This window comes from Euprymna scolopes, chromosome 37 (assembly GCF_053919585.1).
Source record: "Euprymna scolopes isolate OS-2025 chromosome 37, ASM5391958v1, whole genome shotgun sequence".
In the NCBI taxonomy this organism is placed as follows: domain Eukaryota; kingdom Metazoa; phylum Mollusca; class Cephalopoda; order Sepiida; family Sepiolidae; genus Euprymna; species Euprymna scolopes.
Window position 1 is genome coordinate 2,424,858 of NC_136518.1, and position 19,840 is coordinate 2,444,697.

The 19,840-nt window shown below is 33.4% G+C and overlaps 1 protein-coding gene across 1 annotated transcript in view; it reads left to right on the forward strand.

The window, feature by feature from the left end:
• The window catches only part of LOC145261033 (deacetylase EF_0837-like), a 480,643-nt gene that overhangs the window by 331,623 nt on the left and 129,180 nt on the right, over positions 1-19,840 (forward strand). Inside the window, exon 3 of the mRNA XM_080119178.1 lies at positions 6,929-7,079. Coding sequence (XP_079975304.1) covers positions 6,929-7,079 — 151 coding nt within the window. The remainder of the gene's footprint in view (positions 1-6,928; positions 7,080-19,840) is intronic.

The following is a 19,840-nucleotide window of genomic DNA, read 5'->3' on the forward strand; positions in this document are numbered from 1 at the left end:
ATGACATGTTAGGCACCAATAGTTTATCTACACAGAAATAGCTTCAACTCCCAAGCACGATTAGAAAATCAATATGCTGGGCATGGAAAAACCTGACGGATGACAGTTCATGTTCAACTGAAATATTTCCTAGGATTTTTTTTATTTACAGAGTTCGTCGGTGGAAAAGCGATTGGCTAGATATCCCACAATTGTTGACTTCAGATTTTCAAATTTTCAGATTTGCTGGCCTTCATGACAATGCGGTCTGGACCGGGATCTGTTCTTCATCCCTGCCCTAGATTGTGGGCTCCATGGGTACGCGGCAAAGGTCTACCTCCGACGGTTCCGGAGGCTTCAGCGCCAAGCAGCGTTCTTGGCTCGAGTAGCATCTTTGTGAAACCAGCTACACTGCAGGGTTTCAAAGTTGCCTTGGACAGACGCTGGTCGGACCTCCACAGTTTTCCCTCTGTATAGTTTCTCGTTGTACATAGCCCCCCCCTAAATTCTAACTGACTTTTTCCTCTTGTAAATGGCAATCACGTGTGCATTAATTATTTAATCATTATAATTAATTAATAATATAATTAATTAATTATTTAATCATTATAAAATTGTCATAAACTTTATTCCATTTTCACCCCAAACAAGGCACAGTACCACTTTGATGTAGGGTGTTACTATCGGGGACATAAGTTGCAGGGATACTGTGTAGGGAGTTGAGCAACAAGATGTCTGTTCACATTATAGTTGAACTTCTGCATGTCAGTACAGTTGGCAAAGCAGGAACCCGGAAGGGAATTCCAAAGTCTAGTAGTTCTGGGGAAGAAACTACTGGAGTAGAAAGCTTTCTTACATCTAGGGATCTCAACTGTGAAGGGGTGGGATTTTGCTGCTTGTCGGGTTTATCGGGGGTATTTACGTCGAGGGGTACAAGGGCTTGTAGTTCGTCAGAGCATTCACCATTAAAATACTTTGTAGAACAGGAAGAGGGATGCAACATTATGTCGATGGGACAGAGGCTGAAGCTTAGATGACAGTTCAGGACCTATCAGGTTGGCAACTCTCTACTGAACCCTGTCCAGGAGCAGGAGACTAGTAGCAGACATTTTATTCATACCCCCCCCCCCCATCTCTTCATTTTTGATCTTCCTTACCCTTAAAATAAAAAGCTGGATTTGGACATATGTATATTAGGGAAGAGTAAGAATCTAGAAACAATAAGCAAAAAAAAAAAAAATAAAATAAAAATGAAAACGCGAAATTTGAATGTATTTAATTGTTCACCTTTTGTGTTTTGAATTGTGAAATTCGTTTAATATTTTATAAATAACTAGCGGGAGGGAGGGGGGCGTCCGTTTTTTCCCGTTCGTAAAATACGCTTAAATATGATATTTTAATTTGCCCAGATTTCGTACATATTATTATAGAGTCACAATTTCAAATGTAAAAACAAAAATATTTGGGTGCCATCAGCTATGATCCGAACCGAAAGCAAAACTGCAGCATTCAAAGCTGGTGACGTTACCACTGTACCAACGTGACACGCATATGAACGGATTAAAAATAAACTAATGTACAAAATGTAGACCAATTTTTGACCCCCTAAAAACTAATTTAACCGGCTTAAGACCCATAAAAAAAAAGAAACGGTCCATAAAAATCCAATCATTTGAGACCCCTAGCGCCACTCTGCGATTTTTAGTTTTGGAAAAGATTGAGTTTGAAATTATGGAGACAGACAGACAGATAACGTTTTATATATTAGATTATCATCTTTCGGATTTACATTAAAATATTTATATTTTCCTTATTTTTACGAAAAATGTAACTTAAAAATTTTTCTAAATAAATTTTGTTCTCGAATATATCATTAAATAGAGAATGCTTTAACGAATCGATACAAAAAAACATATACACCTGTGGATGTCAAAAAATTACAATAATTGCTCCTGCAACTTATTGTTTATGTACATATTTACTATGCCTCCCCACGGGACAGAGTTAGACACCAGGGTCGTTTTTTAACGTGGAGAAAAGGTACAAAAATAAAAATTGTCTCAGTCGTGAAGGATTTCTCCTTCACCGAAAGAGAACAAGAAATAGAAGTGCAGCATCTGCCGGAACAGATGGTATTTATTTGCTCCCCCACTGAGCAAATTAGGCACAAGGCCGTTTTTAATGTGAGGTAAAAACCAGCTCCCCTAAAAGTAGGCAAAAAGGGGGCACTCTGGTTACCAAAAATAATAATTGTCCCAGTATAGAGGGTTTCCCCTCCATTGACTGGTACAAACCATCTTAAGTGCAACATCTGCCGGAACAGATGGTATTTATTTGCTCCCCCACTGAGCAAATTAGGCACAAGGCCGTTTTTAATGTGAGGTAAAAACCAGCTCCCGTAAAAGTAGGCAAAAAGGGGGCACTCTGGTTACCAAAAATAATAATTGTCCCAGTATAGAGGGTTTCCCCTCCATTGACTGGTACAAACCATCTTAAGTGCAACATCTGCCGGAACAGATGGTATTTATTTGCTCCCCCACTGAGCAAATTAGGCACAAGGCCGTTTTTAATGTGAGGTAAAAACCAGCTCCCCTAAAAGTAGGCAAAAAGGGGGCACTCTGGTTACCAAAAATAATAATTGTCCCAGTATAGAGGGTTTCCCCTCCATTGACTGGTACAAACCATCTTAAGTGCAACATCTGCCGGAACAGATGGTATTTATTTGCTCCCCCACTGAGCAAATTAGGCACAAGGCCGTTTTTAATGTGAGGTAAAAACCAGCTCCCGTAAAAGTAGGCAAAAAGGGGGCACTCTGGTTACCAAAAATAATAATTGTCCCAGTATAGAGGGCTTCCCCTCCATTGACTGGCACAAACCATCTTAAGTGCAGCATCTGCCGGAACAGATGGTATTTATTTGCTCCCCCACTGAGCAAATTAGGCACAAGGCCGTTTTTAATGTGAGGTAAAAACCAGCTCCCCTAAAAGTAGGCAAAAAGGGGGCACTCTGGTTACCAAAAATAATAATTGTCCAAGTATAGAGGGTTTCCCCTCCATTGACTGGTACAAACCATCTTAAGTGCAACATCTGCCGGAACAGATGGTATTTATTTGCTCCCCCACTGAGCAAATTAGGCACAAGGCCGTTTTTAATGTGAGGTAAAAACCAGCTCCCCTAAAAGTAGGCAAAAAGGGGGCACTCTGGTTACCAAAATAATAATTGTCCCAGTATAGAGGGCTTCCCCTCCATTGACTGGCACAAACCATCTTAAGTGCAGCATCTGCCGGAACAGATGGTATTTATTTGCTCCCCCACCGAGCAAATTAGGCACAAGGCCGATTTTTAACGTGAGGAGTGAAGGGAGAGGGAAGGGGAAAAGGGGACCAGCTCCCGAGAGGTGGGAAATGGGAGCTGGTTAAAGGTCAGACATGTGGGGTTGCCCCCACATCTGGTCTTTGCTAGTCATAGCTTGCAGTATCTGCCGGAACAGATGGTATTTATTTGCTCCCCCACCGAGCAAATTAGGCACAAGGCCGATTTTTAATGTGAGGAGTGAAGGGAGGGGGAAGGGAAAAAGGGGACCAGCTCCCGAGAGGGGGGAAATGGGAGCTGGTTAATGGTCAGGCATGTGGGGTTGCCCCCACATCTGGTCTTTGCTAGTCATAGCTAGTCATAGCTTGCAGCATCTGCCGGAACAGATGGTGTTTATTTGCTCCCCCACTGAGCAAATTAGGCACAAGGCCGTTTTTAATGTGAGGTAAAAACCAGCTCCCCTAAAAGGGGTCACTCTGGTTACCAAAAATAATAATTGTCCCAGTATAGAGGGTTTCCCCTCCATTGACTGGTACAAATTATCTTAAGTGCAGTATCTGTCGGAACAGATACTACACTTTGATCTTGTCCCGAAGGCCAATTTATTGCTTACGTAAGTATTGTGGCAGATAGACGTAATAATTCTCTCATCAACACCTAAATCATAAAAAAACGCTCAAAATCATAAGATTGTCGTCTGCGTGTTTGTTGATATCACGTGAGTCAAATCAATGAATAAATTGTTGATACGAAGTTAAACATTCAAAGTAGATCAAAAACGATCGGCTGACCATTATTTTCAAACGAAATTCAATAAAAGATTGAATCCGTTAAAAAACAATACATTTGACGATCTTTTTTTTTTTTTTTTTTTTTTTACAAAATATGGAAAACTGTCATTCACTTGTTATCAATTAGAAAATAAGAAACGGAAATAAAATTAAAAATAAATTCAATTTATGAATAAATAAGAAATAAAAAATATTCTGAAGAAAATTTAAGGAAAATGTGGAAATACTAAAAATTATATTAACAATAAAATATTTATTTATTCGTTTATTTATTTATTTATTTGTTCATTTATTTATTTATTTATTCATTTAATTTTTCATTTATTTATTTATTTATTTATTCATTTATTCATTTATTTATTCATTTATTCATTTATTTATTTATGTATTTATTTATTTATTCATTAATTTATTTATTTAGAAAAACACGAGCATGAAAGGTAATATGGTTCAGCTTAAACATGAAAAAGTAAAGGACTAGTTGTTAAAACTGAAAAAGAAAACGGCAAGATTTTCTACTAAAAAAATATAATATTGCAGCATAAGAATTTTTTAAATTCAATTTAACATTACATATAACCTTTCTCACGTTCCTTACTGATTCTGAGGACTTTTGAACACCAGTAATTTTATTATAACTTTTATTTTAATGAACGAAAATTGACATTTTTATTTTTAAATATAGCTGAGAAGGTTGTTGTATAGCGGGGTTTTATATTAGGGTTCATATATCACGGGACTAACGACGGTGGTGAGAGAGAGAAGACATCTATACGTATTAGTTCTATGGATTCTTATAACACATATTAGCAAGGAGAGAGGGTGATCAGTTCTTGTTACATCAGCGGGAAAAATCATTACTATGATGGCGGAGGGGAACACATTACTTGGAAGTGGGTTCAAATATGTATACAACTTTTCTTCCTAATATATTATTGTATACCTTTACTTTCGTGTTCTTGTTAATTATTTGTGCAGACACAACACTCTCAGTATAGAGAAATAATGAATGTTCCTTCATTATGATAAAATACTGTGAGTCATCATCTCAAAAAGATATGTGTTAAAGAAAGATAATGTTTATAGAAACACTCCCAGAACTGTATAAATGTCAATATCTCAATCTATCTTCTATCTATATGTCTCCTATATCTATCCCCCTCTCAATGTGTATTACATGTTCCCGGCTCTGTATTAAAATGTACCCTGTCTCTATCTCACTAATATGAACACCTAATATGTCTCTATCTCACTCAAGAACACCTAATATGCAACAATATATCAAGAGATGACGGGGACATATAATGGGACTAACGACGATGATGTGAGGGAGAGAAGCATATTATGGATTCTTATAACACATATTAGCGAGGAGAGAGAGTGATCAGTTCTTTTAACACAGGAGGGAGACAATCATTACTTATGATGGCGGAGGGGAACACATTACTTGGAAGTGGGTTATACAAAGTTCATATTAAGATGATTAACACATTACCTTCAATTGTTGAATGACAACATGAAGACAACAGTTACAAAAATCGATGATGTTCTTTATTTCATTTGACCGGTCGAAATGATGATGACGCCAGGAATTCAAATTCGTTTCTACATGGTTAAATGTTCTCCCTTCGCTTCTAAAGGGACCCTCCTCTGATCATGTCCACTCTTTCCGACTGACTTTGCTGACTGCTCGAACCTGTCTGCTCGACTACCTTTATCTGACTAAAACTAGCTCCTATATTGAGAAATTCCCTTTCTGCTATGACTGCAGATGTATGGTTCCAAACAGGACCAACTCACATGACTAAGCACATGTTTGTCCAAAACACATTTCTGCAAACAAAGAATTCTCAACTAACCTATTTTTTCACTTTATTTTTTATTTTATTCGATGATTTATTTATTTATTAATTTATTAATGTATTTATTTATTTATTTATTTATTTATTCATTCATTTATTTATTCATTCATTTATTTATTTATTCATTTATTTACTCATTTATTCGTTTATTTATTTATTTATTTATTTATTCGTTCTATTTATTATTTATTTATGTGTTCATTTATTTATTCATTTATTTATTCATTTATTTGTTTATTTATTTATGAATTTATTTATGAATTTATTTATTTATTTTATTCGTTTATTTATTCATTTATTTATTTATTTATTCATTTATTTATTTATTAATTGACTGATTTATTTATTCATTTCTTTATTTATTTATGTATTTATTCATTTATTTATTTATTATTTATTTATTCATTTAATTTTTCGTTCATTTATTTATTTATTTATTTATTCATTTATTTATTTATTCATTTATTCATTTATTCATTTATTTATTCATTTATTTATTTATGTATTTATTTATTTATTCATTAATTTATTTATTTATTTATTTATTCATTTATTTATTTATTCATTTATTTATTTATTTATTCATTTATTTATTTATTTATTTATTCATTCATTTATTCATTTATTTATTCATTTATTCATTTATTTATTTATTTATGTATTTATTTATTTATTTATTTATTCATTCATTTATTTATTCGGTGATTTATTTATTTATTAATTTATTAATGTATTTATTTATTCATTTATTTATTTACTCATATATTCGTTTATTTATTTATTTATTTGTCCATTCATTTATTTATTTATTTATTCATTTAATTTTTCATTTATTTATTTATTTATTTATTCATTCATTTATTCATATATTTATTTATTTATTCATTTATTTATTTATTTATTCATTAATTTATTCATTTATTTATTTACGTATTCATTTATTTATTTTTATTTTTATTTTTAATTTATATGTTCTATTTCTAGGCAAAGGTGGCGAATGTGACTCCTTGAATCAAGTTGACGTCGACCAGTGCGTGTCTTGTGTCCAAGAGAACCGAGATATGGTCGTCGGTGTTAAGGTTCGACTGGCCGCTGACATCACCGACAACGGACGAAATGAGGAGGAAGCCTACAGGTTAGACACTAATTAACACTCATACCTGTTGTATTTATCTATTTATTTATTTAAGAAAAGCCTCAATGGAACACCGACCCATTTTTAATAATATTTGGACAGTAAAAATTATATTTATTTTGTTATTTGCGGACTGTTATCCTCGCCAACAACACTCACACAATATCTCCTTGGTACTGTGTTTATTAGCAAACCCTATCTCAAACCCTAACAAGATGAGAAAATAACGTGACCGTTACACTTTAACCATGTCATTACATTTAAACCACTCGGACCCACACGTTGTCTAGTACCGTCGCAAGAAGAAACAAACAAGGAAGGACATAAAAAATACAACTGAGGAATTTTTTAGGTAAATGCAAAAGGCATTTATTCCAATAATTTCCCACAACGCAATCCACTGGCCTTTTTCACATATGTGTAAATGTCGTTGCTTGTCTTTCCGTTTCTCTTTTTTTTTTTTCGACCCCGCAGCGCATTTTCTTTTCTATCGCTACACACGAGTCAAAACACCCCCAGTCGCTTTCTTTGCTCTTTTGCTATCTTCTGTCTACTTTTTCTTTTTCCGTATGTGTCCGCTTGATTTAGCATGCGCCAAACACCTCTTTTCTCTCCGCTTTTCTAACCACAAGGTCTATTTATTTTTATTTTCCTTTCTCTCGTTTTTCCTTTCCGTGACGTCAGTGCGTGCACACTTGCCACTTTGCATAAGTTATTTTTGATGCGACTGCTGCTGTTTTCGCGTTTTTTTTCTAATAAAAACACACCGCTTTATTACAAGAAGAGTATTTCGAATAATCAAAATAATACACTTTTACTTCTTTTCGAATCAACAAGGCCTTGTAATAATGAAACAGTATTTACAAATACGTTTCTAATAGTTTTTTTTTTTTTTTTTTTTTTTTTTTATCATAGCTTAATTCGCTATCTTTCCTTTTCTCTCCTAATGGTGATTTTACTGTATTTAACAGACGGACAGTTCTATGGAAGAAACTCTGCCCATGGAATTTCTGTATAGTTTTAGATACAGATAGCGAGTGCGGGATGTTCTTTTTTTTATACAGAGGAGTCACCACTTATCAAGTCCCTGAGGCCACTCGAGGATAAGAGTTAATGGGTGTAAAGTAGTCAATGAGATAATATTGTAGTAATCGTTAGTAGTGGGAATTTGGTAAATTGGATTACACAAGAATTTGTTTACGTTGGACTTGAAGACGACCAAATTGCAGTCAGCTGGAAAGCAAGCTAACAGAAGAGAGTTCCACAGGTGTGCAGTTCTAAGAAAGAAGCTTTGTTCGTGGAATCTACGTTTAGGTTTAGGCACAGTGGGAGAAATTAATGATAGTGGTTTATGCTAGACGAGTGTTTCTCATGAAAGTTTGGTGAGAGGGGGGAACATAGATTGGAGGTCAGACGAGAACTTGCCATGAAAATAACGATAAAGAAGACAGACTCGCAACGTTTTTTTCTGTGTTGCAGGAAAGAGTAAAAAGGTATCTCCCACTGGGCTACGTCGTCCATTTTGAACTCTGTCAAAGCAGAATAGGTCTTTCTAGCAGCTTCTGCCAAGATGTAGCAACAGTACTCCATCCTTGGGCGTATTTGGCTTTTATATAGATAGAGAATTGCATCAGTAGTGAGATATCTCCTGGAGCGGTAGAAGGATCTCACCATTTTTCCAGTAACCTTGGCAACGGATTTGATGTACGTGTTCCATTTCAGATCAGGAGTAAAGGTCAATCCCAGAAGCTTGTCAAAACATGGAGCCTTGCCAAGACAAGAGCCATTCATCTCAATTGATGCCAAATGGGGATCAGAGCGTTGATGATTTAAAGATAGAAGCTTGGTTTTAGATGCATTTAAATTAACCCGCCACCTCTTTCCCCATTATACCACATGCTCAAGATCAGAGGAGAGAGAATCAGAGAGAACTTGGTCATTTACGGCCTTTGATGTGTTGCCATAGATGGTAGTGTAATCTGTGTAAATATCTACGAATGATCTAAGGATGTGATTTGGAAGATCATTAATGTAGATCAAGAAGAGAGTTGGGCCCTGGATGCAGCACTGAGGGACACCAGCATTAATACTGTGAGCTTCTGATTTTTGCCCATCAACCACTACTCTTATGAACCTATCAGAGAGAAATGATTTAATACTTGAGAAAGCATTTCCAGCTGTACAGTAGCTGGATATCTTATGAAGTAGACCTTTATGCTATACTCTATCAAAGGCCTTTGATATGTCAAGAGTAATAGCCCTAGAAAGGAAGCCTCTGTCGAGAGATTCGCTAATCCTATGAGATATAACCGTTAGCACATCTGCTGTAGATTTAGAAGAACGAAAACAATATTGCATGTCACTTAGAAGGTTATTTTTGCTGAGGTGGTTGACTACTTCTCTATTTAACACAGATTTCAGCAACTTACTCATGACGCACAGGAGACTTATAGGTCCTGTACTCTGAAAGGGAGATGACCGATCACCTGAACTCTTAAATAAAGGGCATACTGATGAGGTTAACACAGAGGTTTTCCAGGATGTTGGGAAGCAGTTCTCCTTAAGACAACGCTTGCTAATTTGCATACGTGCTTTAAATGCGGCTGCTGCTGTTTACGCATTTGGCGACACTCTGTTACAACAAAAGTATTCCGAATAATCGTAATAATACAAGAAGTTTCAATTTTGAATTCTTTTAGTAATCATGCCGTCATTTTCTTTTATAAGGACAGAATAAATTAAAAAATTGACTTAATAATTACATGACTGATTCTGCGCTATGAAACAGGTGCTGTCAAGAATATGCTTAAAGAAATAAATGATAAGATGGAGAATATATATATATATATATATAAATATATACCCGTTCACATACACCTTTTTACGATAAAGCTAGAACCCAGAATTAGATAGAATCGAGCAATTGCATCGACAACGGACAACGCCAGACCCAAAGTGGGTTTCGATGAACTGCATCTCATCAGTGACGTGCTCCGACATAGGCGCGAACCCAGGTCATCACACTCATGAAGTGTGCAATACTGACGACCTAACCATATGGGCCATGGCGCAATCTGTTGGCTATGCCTCGATTTTTAAATTCTTATATTTTTATCCAGTTCTACATTTTACGATGTGACAAGTAACGTGTCATATACAACTAAGATAGTTACTGCCGGTATGCAGGCGGTAGATATCACATATACAAACATTAACTGAAATTAGCCGATTCCCCAGAATTTAAAAAAATCGAGGCATAGCCAATAGATTGCGCCGTGGCCCATATGGTTAGGTCGTCAGTATTGCACACTTCATAATAATATTCTCTTAATGCCTAATATGTGTAGAAAAAGCGATTCATCCTTCGTAGGGACGTGATGTCCCTAAACAAATAGGTTGTTCCGAAATCGGAATTAACGGGTTATGGTACAAGAATCATTATTAAAAATTTTAAACAAAAAGAGGAATACAACTGCATTAGGTGATTGGGTTAGGAAACTTAATAGAAATAATAAAGATTTTGAATTAAAATGGTCAGTAGTGGATAGGGGGAGGAAGTATATCCCTGGGTAATCAAAAATGTGCAATCTATGTTTATTGGAAACCTTGTACATTGTGAATTCCAAAGAGGAAATTTTGAATAAAAGACTTGATGCCATACAGGGATGTCTTCACAGGAATAGATTTCTATCACACCTTAAATGTAACTGAGGTATAATTTTTTACAACAATATGGATCCTCGGATGCTAGGATTAAATTTTAATGTAGAGTTAAATAGCTAGAATTATTATAATCTAAATTAAGGATCCGAATCTAACAGTTTCTATAATTCTAAACCGGATAAGAAATATAAATAATGTATAAAGCTCATCTAAGAATGGAATTTTTTCCATAACGGTGAGCATTTTTTTGTATTCAGTTGTAGCAGTATTGATAGTGAAATAAGTGATACCCTCTTCAAATCAATAAAACAACTTAACAATAAACTAGCAATTATTATTAAAAAATTAAATTAGCAATTTGGGGACTGGAAATTAATTTAATTGATTTTGTCATCTGACATCTTAAGTTTGTAGAATCCATGCTGGTTTATTTATTTACTTACTTTACTCCTTGTTCTAAATGTGTTTACCCATAAATGCAGGGGTAGACACCTTCTCATCGGAGTGAAACACTTTTGTAGCTATTGGGTGGTTTTGCTGTCAGAATAATAATTAGAGGATATATATTATTTTATTTAGGTATCTAAGAATACAATACACGAATCGTAATTTTAGTTCTGAAGCCATAAGTAACTCAGGTAGATTATGGATGGATAGCAGATGTAGGTTAAACCCATGGGTAAATAATCGGTTTTAAGATTAAAAATATACTTTAGATTCTTAATTTGTTAAATAAGCTATCGTAGCCTTTTCTGTATCTGTTTAATTAAATTAATTAATAAATCATAGACGCTTTTTAAGATTTACTAGACCTGAAACATCAAACGGCCTTAGTTGTCTCCCTTTAACTGTTATAAGTACTAAATACGACCTTTATTTCCACATAATTTTTTAACTAGTAGTTAACAATGTAATGGATTATCTCCCTTTGTAGTTAGTTTTTTCACAACTATCAAGAACCACATTTGATTAGAACGATAATGAATAATAAAATATTATATAATGAAAAATAGAATAGGATCCATTACTCGGAATGTTGTGACATGAGCAACTTAATTGTTATTGGATTAATAACAGATGTGGGTTAAACCCATGGGTAAAAAAACAGTTTCTAAGATTAAAAACATAATTTATATATTTAATTTTTTAAATAAGCTATCGTAGCACGTTCTGGATCTGTTTGATTAAATTAATTATTTAATCATAGACGCTTTCTAGTAATCACTAGACCGAAAACATCAAACGGCCTAAATTATCTCCCTTTAGCTGTTATGGGAAATCAAATTGACTCTTTTCCAACAGAATTAGCTATTAGCAATTAACAACATAATTGGATTATCTCCCTTCGTAATTGTTTTTAGTAACGATATGAAAACATACTTAATTAGAATGATAATGAATTTTAAAACATTAAATAATGATAAATAGATTAGAGTCCTTTACTCGAAATGATGTATAAGGATTTATATATATAATGCAGTCTTTTCTTTATTCTCATATTCAATTAAATATTAAACCTAAAATGGTTTTAAATCTAAGTACTAAAATAACAATAATTTGTAAACATTACTTGCCACTAATACGAAACTAAAATTAACCGTAACGTTAATGCAAAACAAAAATTAGGTAATATATTAATATTTAAATAAGCTCTTGACAACGGATGCGTCCAGGATAAATGTTTTCGCATGCTTCATTTCCTTTAAGGGAAATTTTTTAAATAATGTTCTATTGTTAAGTGTTTTTTATTCAAAAAGTCTGAAGAAAGGCTGGTTATGTGAAAACTTTCAAACGACATAATGCTTGAAATTGTCCAACCGGTCTTGAAACAATTGTAACTTACAATGAAATACACTTTTTGTTGTTACCAATTCCTTTTTTGAAGTCTTGGTTTTGTTAATAATAATGAGCAATAAAAAAATAAATGGGACAAGAGTGAAAGAAGGAAAAAATCGATTTTTCAATATTTTTCCATGAATTTTTGTTAATTTTAACTGAAAATTTCTATTTTGCAGATCATTATTATTATAGGATATAATAATAAGTGAAAAAATTAATCCTAAAAATGGTAGGCCCGCATCTTGAAAAGAAAAAAAAAACGAATTGCAGGATTAAGGCAGTCCAAAATGACTTACAAGCAGATTTTTATATTTTAAGAAAATAAAAAGTGAAAACATCTCTTTTTGCAGTGAAGCAAATTGGTCAAAGGTTTGAAGTCAAATGCTCGTTAAAAAGGAAATCTGGATCTGGTCGCCCTAGAGCATCCACTTTGAAGGACGACCACAGGCTTAAATTAACTGTTTTGAAGGATTGAAAGAAAACTTATGTTGACCATAGCAAAGAATTCAAAACAGGGGCTGGAAATTCTCTTTCTAGATATACAACCTAGACGAATGAAAGAAATGGGAGTTTCTTCTAAAAGATGTGCAAAGAAACCGTTTTTATCTAAGAACATTAATGAGAGAAAGAGATTTTTCTCATGTATGGCAAGAAAACTACAGATTGGTTCAGGAATGTTTTCTGGTCAGATGAATCAAGATTTTATCTTGTTAGTGATGCTCCCGCTGCTCCCGAACTGTGTATTTGAAGAACTGGAGAAAGATTTTCGCCAAGTTGCATAAAAACGACAGTTAAACACGGGAATGGAAGGATAATGGTATGAGGAACTTTTACTGCAGCAGGAGTTGTGGAACTTATTAGATGTGAGAAGTCAATCAATGCAAAGGAATACATTCGAATATTAGAAACAGGACTTTTACCAAGTATGCAGAAGCTGGGAATATTCCAGAACATTATTTTTCAACATGATAATGCCCCTGCACACACTGCTAAAGTCACAAAAAATGGTTTTCTGATAATTCAATTAATGTGATATTTTGGCCAGGCCAAAGCCTCGATTTAACCCCAATTGAGAATATTTGGTCCATAATATCTCGTGCATTGGCCAGAAGAACTTTTTCGAACACTGACAAACTGTGGGAAGCTGCGCAAAGAGAATGGAATAGCATCTCCTCTTCACAGTGTTCCACTTTGGTTGAGAGCATGTCTAAAAAGATTGATCTTTTAAAGAAATCAAAAGGAAATGCGATTCCATCCTAAGCATTTATTAAGTTAAATGTCTTGTTCTGTGTTATTAGTTTCGTTTAAGTTTCCTTGTTCAATTGTTCTTTGTTCAATATAGCTTTTAGTGCAATAAAATGGATAAAATTTGCTTGGTCCATTTATTTATTTTTTTTTTTTGCTCACGAGTGTATATATATATATATATATATATATATATATATATATATATATATATATATATATATAGATGTTTTTATTTGTTTTTGTTAGCGATACTTTTTGAACGAATTCAATTATTTATACGAAAGTGCATTTTTACCTAAATGTGAGTTGGGAATAATTTTCCCTTTGACCAATTTGGTACTCCCTAAATGAGGAGCGGCATATATATATTATTTTAAAAATATAATTATCCACTGACACTTGATTCGTCGTCTACGACTCATCAGAGTGGCTGAATCTATATTTTAAAAATAATATATATATATATATATATATATATATATATATATATATATATACATATATATAGATAGATAGATAGATAGATAGATAGATAGATAGATAGATAGATAGATAAAACGTTCTACTTTTGAGTGTCAGAGTCTAATCATATGCACGCATGCATTTCACTTTTGCTGAGGCAAAGATAAAAAAAATCCACGAGAAAATGATAAGAACGACCAGTTGTGTTCGTCCTATGAAGATTTCTCCCAAGGCATACATAATGAGTTATCGATTTTTGTGTAGGGAGGAGGGTGATGGGAGCTGTTTGCCTGTCTCAGTCGCTTTCCATGTCGGATCGATGACCTCCGATAGATAAGGTATTGGGAGGACGGCGACACCAAAGTCAATTCTTCTTCTTCTTCTTCTTCTTCTTCTTCTTCTTCTTCTTATTATTATTATTATTATTATTATTATTATTATTATTATTATTATTATTGTTATTATTATTATTAGTATTATTATTATCATTATTATTATTATTATTATTATTATTATTATTATTATTATTATTATTGTTATTATTATTATTAGTATTATTATTATTATCATTATTATTATTATTATTATTATTATTATTATTATTATTATTAGTATTATTATTATCATTATTATTATTATCATTATTATTATTATCATCATTATTATTATTATTATTATTATTATTGTTATTATTATCATTATTATTATTATCATTATTATTATTATTATCATTATTATTATTATTATTATTATTATTATTATTATTATTATTGGCTCACAAGGAGCTTTCACACAGGTCTTCAGAGATCTTCCCCTGAAAACAGCCTGTGGTGTTCCCCGGAAGTTGAGTGACAGCAAGTCTCCCGAGGTTTCCAGTACTTTCCACCTCTTTCGATAACATTTACAAATAGATTTGCATTATCGCAACAGCTGCTTGCCATTGATTTCTCGTTGGCAGCAGCTATTGGTCTTTGCTGGGATTGGAGTGGTACTAAGCCTCCCCAACATCCCAGTTCTCTTTGCACTTATTCGGCTGAGATCTGGTCTGTTCATCGGTCTTTCCTTCCTCCTTGACTCTACTTGGTTATTTGGTCTCGCTCTTTTTTTTTTTTTTTTTTTTTGAGGGGGAGGCAGTGATGTGGCAATGGGGATAAGGTTGGTTTAGAGAACTTATAGATTTCAGGTTTCAGTTTTCTTGGTTCCATGTAGTGTTTAATGTTTTGCCTTTGCAGCAGTTTGTCTGGCTCGCACTTGTTGCTCCTGTGTGTTAGTTTCCACATTCAAGAGTTTTTCTGAATATTTCAGCTGTTTTCATGATTGTTGTTGTTGTTATTATTATTATTATTATTATTATTATTATTATTATTATTATTATTATTACTCAGATTTCGTGTTGGTTTTGCAAGTTTTATACTGATAGGCGGATCATAACAAATGAACATAGGCTATCAGCATCTTCGTTTTCCAGCACTCTCTGCAAGTCTTTTAAAATACTCCAACATTGCAAGGGATTCCAATTTTCTCAATCCATTTTTCAAATTTTTTTGTCACACTCTAGAACTCCCATCACAATAGGTACAACCGTTACAGGGAAGGGCTGTCCCCTTCCCATGTAAATAAGAAGATTATTAGATAAGTGAAAATGGGATTAGGATAAGCCTAGAATCGAACCCTGTAGGCAAAGTTAAGAAATGGAATGTTACAAATTTAGTCTACTGTTAAATTCTATTAGAATAGTTAAATATTGTTCATATCGAAAAAAAAAAGAGTTGATTGTCAATTCTTTAGAAATCTGAATATTAAATATGTCAGTAAAAGAATGAACAATGCAAATTAAATTACATTGTTTAAAAAATAGGTTAGATTAGAATTGAGGATTCTTTTGTTCGCCAAAAGTGTGTTGGACAAACATATGCAAAGCCACGTGAAATTGGTCACGTTTGAAAAAACACACTTCTGACGTCATAGACAAAGGACATTTCTCCATATTATGGATTCGGATTTTAGCCAGTCAGTCAAAGAGAGTTGATCAGCCAAGAGTTGACATAGTCAGAGGAGAGTTCCCTTAGAGGCGAAGGGTAGAAGATTAACAATGTAGATACAAGTGAATTCCTGACGTCATTCGACCGGCCGATTAGATGAATAAAGCAATCATCATTGTGTTTTGTAAGTGCTGTCTGGTGTCATCCTTCACGAACGAAAGGTAATTGTGTTTTATTATCAGTCTAGAATCGAACCCTGTAGAAAATTAAGAAATAGAATGTTAAAAATTTAGTCTGTTGTTAAATTCTATTAGAATAGTTAAATATTGTTTATATTGGAAAAAAAACTTCGACGATCTTTTTATCTTTTCAAGTGTTGTCATGTCGTCTCTTGTATTCCTTTTGTTGGTGCTTTTCGACCTCTTTTTCTTTTTCCTCCACATTCACATTAGCTGACACTTCTGCATTAATGATTATTGTCTATTATTTACGCACTAGGAGTAGTCACACAGGCCATCATCAGAGCTTGCTCTTTGAGAACAACTCGTGGTGTTTTCTAGAGTCTAAGTGACAACAAGTCTCCTCCAATTTCCAGTACACTCCACTTCTTCCAATAATCTTTGCAAAAGAATTTGCATTCTTGCAACAGCCGCTTACCATTGATTTCTCATTGGCGGCGATCATTCAGCTTCACTGGGATTTGGGTGGCAACAAGCCTCTCCAAGGTTTCAGTCCTCTTTGCACTCAGTCAGTGGAGGTCTGGTTAGTGCTTTCTCTCCATCTACCTCAACCCTCCTCACTTATTTGGTGTGGTTCCAGTTTATGGTGACACGCATAAAAAAGGGGGGGGGGCGGTATCTTACAATTTCAGTTTTCATGATTTCATCTGATTTTCCTTTGTGTTTTGCATTCATAATAGTTTCTGTATGTCCAATTTGTGCCTGTAGCTCATGTGTGTTAGTTTCCGCATTCCAGGGTTTTCCTTAATATTTTAGCCGTTTTTATTACTGTTATCCATTGTATCTTATTAGTCATCCTTCTGATTCCAATCGCTCTCATTCTGTTTTTAAAGTTTTTCAGTATCGTTCCTAGTGCTCCTACTATTAGTGGTGTTATCTTAACTTTCTTCATTTTCCAGATCCCTTTGAGGTCTCCGGTCAGTTCCGTGTAGTTGCTTCGCTTCTCCATCTCTGTGGTCTGCTGGAACAGCAAAATCTACAATCTGACAGGATTTTCCTTTTCGTTAACTATTATGATATCTGGTTTTCTTGCTTGGATGAGTTTATCCGTTTTTATATACATGTCACATAAGATCTTGTGACTTTCATTTTGCAGTACTGCTGCCGGTTTGTGCTTGTACTATTTGTTTGGATGTTCAAGATGAAATTGTTTGCATAATTGCCAATGTATTGCCTTCACCACTTGAGTGTGTCTAGTTTATATTCTTTTTGGGCAAGTTTTATTTCGTTCATATATTATGTGGTTTATTGTTTCGAATCTTTGTCCGCAGAGTCTGCGTTTTTGCTGTTTTCTTGTGCCCTGTCGATCCTTGCTCTTATGTGGTTGGTTCTAATCACGTTACCTTGTCCAGCTGTTATTAGGGATTTGTTTCCCTGTTTAGGTTCCCTTTTTGTAGCCATTTTCAAGTGTTTTCATTGGTCTCATCTTTTGTCATCCTTATGAATCGCCCGGGTAGCTGTTTCTTTCCTCATTTTTCTTTCTTCGTCTTATTCATTGTCTCTTCTTTATATATATATATATATTTGTTTCTTCCGTGTCTCTTGCAGTGGTAATTATCCTTTTGGTGTATCATTCTTTGTGCAATGTCGTGAGTTTCCTGGTCTTCTGGTCGAGATTCCTCAGGTCTTCTTTGGTCCAGCTTATAAATGGTCCAGACTATATTACTAGTGACACTGGCCACGTCTCAATTCATTTAATTAGGTTTTTACTGTATAGTTTAGTTTGGAAGAGTTTTCTTGTACTTCTGAGGTATTCCTTTCCAATTTTCTCTTTTATATCTGTTTCTTATACTGTGTCTACTTCTAGCAACCCCCAAGTGTTTGTAGGTATCATGTTAACCTAGTGCCCTCGAATATCCTGGCTAAATATTCTGGTTTTGTTTATTAGAGTCTCTAGTTCTGTGTTTGTTTTTGCAAACAGTTTAAAGTCATCCATGTACATTAGGTGGTTCATTCTTTCTTTCGCGTTAGTGAACTTGCATCCAATTTGACATTTTCTTAGGGTATTGTTCAGAAACATCATGGCTATAATAAACAGTAATGGTGACAGGAAATCACCTTTGAAATTTCCTCTTTGTATTTTAATTTCAGTTATGTGTTGTCCATCAGCTGTCAGTTCAAGTCTCTATGTTTTCATTGCCTTTTCTATGAAATTGATTATCTTACTTGGTATTTTGTACATGCTAAAATTATCTGTATATTAATACGATAGCGTGTGTGATATTTTCTATGTCACGTTTAAATCCGGATCGTTTAATTGTTATGTACTTCCATTTCTTGTAATAAATAATTTTATCAAGATTTCTTCATAAGTTTTGGTTTCGGTTCCGATTATAGCTGATGGCACTTCGGCAATCTATTTTTTTTATATAAATAATTTTATCAAGAATTCTTCATAAGTGTTTGTTTCGGTTTGATTATGCTGAAGGAACTCAAGTTATATATATATATATATATATATATATATATATATATATATATATATATATATATATATATATGTGTGTGTGTGTGTGTGTGTGTGTGTGTATATATATGTATGTATAAATATATATATATATTTAGTGGAAATGGTAATTAATAAAAACCTGAAGAAAGTGCTCAATACTGTTGTAGAGCAAATATGCGTTTTATTTTTTATTACCTGTAAAGGAGGCTACAAGACGGCCAAAAAACGGTCGCGTAGCTGAAACAATAATGTAACTAAACAGAAAAACAGTATTAAAAAATAAAACGTATATATATATATATATATATATATATATATATATATATATATATATATATATATATATATAAGTTAATTTAGTATACAACCAAATGGCTACATATAGGCATTCATGTTTCAGCGAAAACCCGGTAAGGCAATCGCTTCGTCAGGCCAAAGACATCTCTAATAATTAACTTATTTTGGCTCTGTCTAAACATTGAGCACTCTTTTCGTAGACACACTTAATAATTACTACCAATACAATATATATATATATATATATATATATATATATATATATATATATATATATATAGGTTTTTCATAAGTTTTTATTTTGGTTTCGATTCAAGCTAATGCACCCAAGCCATATATATATATATATATATATATATATATATATATATATATATATATATATATATATATGTATATATATATATATATATATATATATACATAATATTTTTCCTTTTTCTTTCTTTTGCTTTCTTCCCATCACTTCCTTATTTTTTAACAATACTATAACATTTTCACTGTTGCTAACTTACAAATATAATTCTGATAACAAAAAACTGCGTCTGATTTTAAAGACTATTTTGCTTTGGTTTGATAAAC